We start from the raw sequence: 6,809 nt of genomic DNA, 5'->3' as shown, positions 1-6,809 counted from the left end.
AGCTGGCCTCCAGGTTCCTTGCTGAGCCCAGCCCTGGGAGGCTGTGGGTCAGAGCCATGTCAGTGGGCAGTCAAGACCAAGCTCCCGTGGATCTGTCTGTCTGATGAAGAATGAACAGAGCACCCCATGATACTCAACAGCTTTGGGGGCAGTTGTCACACATAGCTGCCTGGCCAAATAGGGATTGGTCTTAATCACCCCACGCCCTTTTTTCATTTTCCTGCAGAACTTTTCCTACGTGAAGAAGACAGAGGGTCGGGTCCAGTGAGGCCGGCTCCATGTATCCAGAATCGACCACAGGCTCCCCGGCTCGGCTCTCCCTGCGGCAGACCGGCTCCCCCGGGATGATCTACAGGTGACCTACCCCTTTCCAGAGTCTGTCCCACCTCTGAAGAGGGGTCCCCAAAGCCATTCTCCTGCCCTTGGCCAAGAGGGAGGACCGAGTAACCATAGGTGGGATGTCTGCCTTCCATTGGCTGGGAGGTGTGTACAGACAGATGAGAGCTGTGCCTAGGGAAAGGAATGGAAGCTTTTCAAAGAAAACAAAGATTTTCTGGCTGGAACAGTCAGAATTAAACTCCTGCCTTGTCTCTGGCTCTTGAAATATTTTATTTGAGAGTAATGGAGGCCCTCCTTGGCTTTCCATATCTCCTGTCTTACACACCATCCCTCACGTGGCTCCCAGTGCCTCCCTCCACCCCACCCCCAGCACCCTAAAAGAGGGTCAAATCCTTGAGAGTCCTTTAGAAACCGTGTCTTCCTGTTTTGAATGCCCTGTGGAGTTGGGGGCATCCAGGTGCTCCCTGACCTCCTGTGGAGACCACTGCCAAGTTTCTGTCTGGGAAGTAGTCATGTTGTGCACCAGGGCCTGGCATGCAGGAGGCATTTAATGAGAACCTCTGGCTCTGCAGGCAACACCGACCCAGATGCCAAAGTCTTTATTACCAAAGATGGGGCATGGGCAGGACCCTGGCGGTGGACCCACACTTGTGTGGTTGGACCTTTCTAGATCTTTGTTAGGGACTGGACGAGAGCAAGTGTCTGCAGTGAAGGTTTGAGGAAAAGCTAGATGCTGCTCAAGTCGCATGCAGACTCACCAGGTCATGTCTTGATCTGAAGGCTTTCAGCTGTTGTCCTAAAGCATGTTCTATATTAAAACTCATGCACGTTGTCACCCAGAGGTTTGCCTTTTTCCCCCTCAAACACCCCACCCCCACCCCACCTTTCAGGGTGGTGAACTTTGGAATAAGGCCAGGCCAGACAAGACCCCTTGGTGTTCAGAACACAACTGGCTCCCAAACTCTGCCTCCATCTGCCACTGGGTGGCGCTGCTGTCGAGCGTTTGGTACCTTCGTCGCAGACGGCAGGCGGAGGGAGGAGAGAGGTGGGATGCTTCCTGAGTTGGCACGTCTCTGGTTAACACGAAATGTGGACCATCTCTCTTCTCTCCCTCCCTCCCTCCTTTTTTTCTCTCCTCTGCATTGCTATCGGAAGTACTCGGTATGGGAGTCCCAAAAGACAGCTCCAGTTTTACAGGTAATGCGTCCTACGTTTTTCCTAAAACCCGACACGCCAAAGGCCAGGGAGTGGGTGGGCGGTCCCAGCTAGGGCGCGCTGGAGTCATCTCTGAAGTAGGAACCTCTCATCCACCGATAAGATCCAGGTTCTAATGACCTCTTGTCCCCACTCAGCTGGCTGGCATTATAGAAGCGTCGGCATGAAAATCGTAGTTGCTTTAACTGTGTGCGTTAATCTACCAGAAGTTTGCTCTGATTAGAACAAGTGGGCTTCTGGTGGCTTCTTAACTCTCCACTAAATCTGCCATCAAAACACAAGTCATCAGACAGTGGGGGAGATGCTCTCCTGTGACCATGGGTCTGTGCTTCTGAAATCATAAGAGGGAATGTCTAAATGGCCTTCTCATCAGTTCCTACTTTCTCCCTCAGATTCGTGTGCTGATTTGTAGCCTGCAGCGCCCTCACGTTAATATCAAAGGCCAGCACCTTCTGGGGGTGTGCCATACTGATGTGGTTGGCCTGTCTCAGGGCCAGCATGGGATCAATGTCTTTCTGATGTGCTTCTGTTTGCAAATTAGCAAAGTGGTGCTTGCCTAGTGGAAGGCCTTGCACAGTGGGGCATCCCAACGAACAGACCCATTCACTGGGTCCTCTGGGGAAAGCTGTTCCCCCTCTCTGACCTCCTCCTCATCTGTAAAATAGATAAATTAAACCCTATACCTCCTTCCTTCTCAAAACGTCTCTAACTCTAGGAAATGACTTAAACTGACATTTTCCTCCTATCGGAAATGACTCACAGGTGCGGTGAGCTCTGTTGGCCTTTGTACCATGTGGAAATGATACAGTATTAATAACAGGAGTGAGCTGGTGGGTCTTGGCTTCCAGGCCTGGGAAGTCAGCAGGTCTGGAAGCAGCCCTCCAGCATTGTGCATGACCACAGGTAGCTCAGCTGTGGGACAGCTCATGCAAGGAGTGCTGGTAGGGTGCTGATTCCCACCTGGCTTTGTCCTGCTCATGATCTTGGCCCTGCTGAGCTTGAGCGTGGCTGGAGTACTCAGGGTAACACACGTCGCTGCTTCAGAGCCACCTTTGAGGTCTCATTCATTACAGATAGCCAAATCTTTGATTGTCCTGAAATACTTGCTTTGTAAAGTTTTGCTTGAAATAGATCGATCTGCACTTGTACTTGCAAATCCTCTTGTTGTCTAGAATATGTATCATAGTGGGTGGCATTCATCCCCAAGGACTTGGCCAGTGAAATCAACCTGCAGTGGAGCTGCATCCTCAGAGAGCCCTGTCCTCCATGGGAGGAAGGAGTGAGGCCAGCTGAGCAGGAAGGAAAGCCACAGACGCAGACTAGACTTGCTCATAGAAGGCCCCGGTCAGGTGTTTCGTGCAACTGAGTGAAGCTGACAGTGTGTTTTGTATACTTGCTAGCCTTTGTAATCCTGGGGATCTCATAACTGCCCACCTTCTGGGGACCCTCAGAATGAGCTCTGGTGAGAAGAATCCCCAAATCTAAGACCTGCCTCTAGCCCTCTTTGCTTCACACTCCCCAGACCGAAAGGCTCTGACTGTTCTGTCCTTTGGATGTCCAGTGGGATGGCTTCACATGGACACGTGAGGCTGAGCTAATGACCTCTAGTGTATGGAATCTGTATGTCTTTAATGTACTATGTACCAGTCCAGGGCTGGGGAGCGTCCTCCTCACACAGACACTAAACACGGCTCTTGCCAGTTGTCTTCAAGTTGGCTGTGACTCACGGTGCCCTCATGTGTGTCAGAGTAGAACTGTGCCTTAGGATCTTCAGAGGCTGATTTTGGGGGGCAGGAGATCACCAGACTTTTTTCCAAGGCACCTCTGGGTAGATTGGAACATCCAACCTTTCAGTTTACAGCTGAGCATGTTAACTGTTTGTACCACCTAGGGACTCCTAACCATGACTACTTGCTGGAGGGATATTTAAACCTGCCAGCCATGTGTACCCTCTATCCATGCCTGCTCCTCTAATGGTGCAGCTCACAGACTAGCACAGGCGGTGAAAGCCCATACCAGTCAGCTCTCACCATGTAATGCTGCGTAACAAACAGCCCCTCACCTCATGGCAGGCACCAAGAATCATTGATTTCTGGCTGAGACATCTGTAGGTGAGCTAGGCAGGACTCAGCTTAACTGAGCTTGGCTGCATTTATCCAGGCTGAGTTGGGTCTCTGTGTGCTGTGCCCTCACTCTCCTTCACTGGTGGCTATCCCAGGCATGGAGTCCCCAGGTGGTGAGCACACTTAACTTGCTCTCCGCTCACCCAAGGATTGGAGGTTTGAGTCCACCAGAGGTGTCTTGGGAAAAAGGCCTGATGATCTACTTCTGAAAAATCAGCCACTGAAACCCCTGTGAAGCAGAGGACTACCCTCACACACCTGGGTTTTCCCTGAGTTGGAGTCAGCTTGCCAACAATTAATGATGGTGGTAATCTCCAGGCATTGGCTTTCCATGGCAGAAGCTCTAGAAGACACATGTCATAAGATCTGCTCATAGGATTGGCATGTGTCAGTTCTGGTCATGCTCTTTTCACTAAAGCAAGCCACATCACCAAGTTCAAAGTCAGGGTGCAGAGCCCACTGGGGCCTCTGAAAAACTCCATACTCCTCTCACCAGGGCGCTACAGAGTCAGATGGTGAAGGTCATAGATACAGAGAGGGGTAGAGGATGCGGAATGGCCATACAATCTATCCCAGAACCCACATAACTCATTGCCATCAAATCAACTCCAACTCATGGAGACCTTTGTGTAACAGAACGAGACATTGTCCAGTCCTGCATCATCCTCTTGACCATCTGCATATTCAGATGGGTCCATTATGTGACTGCTGCGACAGTTCATCTTACCAAGGGTCTCCTCCCTCACTGTCATTGACCCTCTGCGTCACCAAACACAATGGCTGGTTCCTCCTGCTGCCATGTCCAACGCAAGTAAGTTGGAACCTATTGTAAGCCATGAGGTTTTCATTGGCTAATCTTCAGAAGTAGATTACCAGACATTTTCTTCTAGCTTGTCTTAGTCTGAAAGCTCTGCTGAACCCTGTCCACCATGTGTGACCCTACTGGTATTTTGAAATACTGGTGACATAGCTTCCAGAATCTAGGTAGAAGGCAAAAAACATCATAGAAAAGTTGAAAGAGTTGTTGGAGTTCCAGGAATGGAGTGTTCAGAGCCAGTGAAAGAGTCAGACATGGTTCCAAGGCAACTTGGAGGCTTTCTCTGGATCTTGACAGCTAAGCAATACTCAGTACAAAGACTGTGAAGAACATTCCAGTAGATGTGGCAACCTGAACTGCAGTTTGGAGGTGCACACAGAGGGCAAGTGGGCCATCAGGAATATGACAGAGAATAAGATAGAACAGACCGTAGGGGTAGATTGGGGTGAAACTGGAGAGAGCCTTCGATGCCAAACAAAGGAGCTTCAACTCCTTACAGTAGGTGCTTGGAAGCCATCCATGGTGTTGTAGCCGGGAGTCAGCTGGATAAGAGAGGGGGTGCTAGATGCAGAGAGACCAATAATAGTCCAGGAGGAGAAGTGGGCCTGAACTAATGGGGAGATTTGGGAATGAAGGGGAGCAGGTAAATGAGAAAAAGGTGTCAGAAGCCAGGTCCACAGGACTTGATGATAAGGGGCCAGGGAGGGGTCTTAGACATGCCCACACTGAAATGGACATCCTGTTAACAGAGCCCCTGACCTGGGGAAGAAGAGCACCCTGAGGCAAGGGTCTTCCCCCACCCCCAACACACACACACAGGAGCTGACCAGTGGTACAGCTACCGAGGGACTAACGTAGCCCATTGGGGCCTCTGAAAAACTCCATCCAGACCACCACTGAGGCCTCTACAGAGAGCAGCCTCTTCCAGGCACCCTCAGACTCCTTGTTCACTCCCTAGAGTGCTTGATTCCGGCCCCCAGGCCTTCACTCCCCACCCTCAGTGCAATCACTGTTGTTTGTGGACCCATAGGACAGACAGCTCAGCTCCACCCGAAATCCCACAGGCACTGTGAGTGTTTTCACTGGGAGAGAATGTTATGCTGAGGCTTCGTGGGTCCCTGGGGTGACTAACAGTGGCCCCGTTGTGACCCTGGGGTTGAGGACTAGTCCTCCTTTGTTGTTGTTGTTGTTAATTGCCGTCGAGTCGGTTCCAACCAATAGCGACCCTGTATAGGGTTTCCGAGGAGTGGCTAGTAAGCTTGAACCACCAACCTTGCAGTTCAAACCAACTTTGCAGTCCACTGCATTAACCCACAGCACCTCACCAGAACTCCTTAGGAGACTGTGAACCCACCACCCAAACACCAGATCAGAATGTATGTGTCAAAGAAGGGTCCTTGTGCCCCTAGGTGGGCAGAGGGGCAATGTGAATTGCAGAACCGTCCGGCTCTTGACAGACTCTGGCAGAGTAGGGCATTCCAATCTGGGGCACATCCCGGTGGAGGGGAGGAGGGGTCTTTGCATGTACAGCCCCTCACAGTAGGGATCACGGTCGGTCCTCGGCAGACAGGTAGGAATTTTAGTAGGGCAGAAGCTGCCAGCTCTGTTCCGCCCTTTTCCACCTGTAATTTGGGGATCTGGCCTCCAGCAGGTGGGGCAATGACAGTGAGCATGAGCCTGAGGGGAGGGCGCCCCCGCCCATCCCTGCACGAGGACCCTGCAGTTGGCCTGCCAGTCTGCTCAAAGGATCCGGACTTCCCAGGCTTTTAGGGGCAGAGGCGCTCGTGAATAATTCAACCGCCTCCACCGAGATGAAAACACCCTAATAGAACTAATGGACTCCCAGTCTGGGAACTCGCCTCTTGTGGGACCCGCTCATTCACCAATTGCTTCTGACGTTCTGCAGCGACACTCCCCAAATGCACACCCTGCAGCACCACGGCTTTCGAGTGCCTGGTGAACCCTAATAATCTAGGCTGTGTCCTTTTTCATGAGCAGCCATCCAGGACTGCAGGTGAGTGGCCCCTTTTGCTCCCAGACATCCCAGACACCAGCCCAGAGGGGCTACCCTTGGTTGCAGTTGCCCCAGGAGCTAAATTAGCAGAGGAGGTGCTTGGGGATGGGGGTGCTTGAGGCTGATCTGGAGTTAAACCCTCGACATTTCTTAGAACCAGCTTTAGGTAACTTGCAGGAACGTGTGCTCCAGGAAAGCAGGGTGGTGGGTTCTGCCTGGTCGATGCCCCGATGCCCCGTGCCTGAACTGCTTGCTTCTCCTCCCTGCCGGGTGCTGACTGCTTTCCTGCTCTTGGGCAGCT

At 51.9% G+C, this 6,809-nt stretch overlaps 1 protein-coding gene across 2 annotated transcripts in view; it reads left to right on the top strand.

Annotated features, from left to right (window-relative positions):
• The first annotated feature begins 253 nt into the window (after positions 1-253).
• Positions 254-6,809, top strand: part of KCNAB2 (potassium voltage-gated channel, shaker-related subfamily, beta member 2) — a 73,958-nt gene continuing 67,402 nt past the window's right edge. Inside the window, exons 1-2 of one of the 2 annotated variants that reach the window (XM_006876915.1) lie at positions 254-355; positions 1,495-1,536. In XM_006876915.1, the coding sequence (XP_006876977.1) occupies positions 279-355; positions 1,495-1,536 (119 nt within the window). In that variant the 5' untranslated portion in view covers positions 254-278. The remainder of the gene's footprint in view (positions 356-1,494; positions 1,537-6,809) is intronic. The other variant, XM_006876916.1, reaches the window with a different exon arrangement.

Source organism: Chrysochloris asiatica, unplaced genomic scaffold, assembly GCF_000296735.1.
Source record: "Chrysochloris asiatica unplaced genomic scaffold, ChrAsi1.0 scaffold00425, whole genome shotgun sequence".
Lineage (NCBI taxonomy): Eukaryota > Metazoa > Chordata > Mammalia > Afrosoricida > Chrysochloridae > Chrysochloris > Chrysochloris asiatica.
The sequence above is the reverse complement of the archived record's forward strand: the minus strand, read 5'-3'. Positions and strand labels throughout refer to the sequence as shown.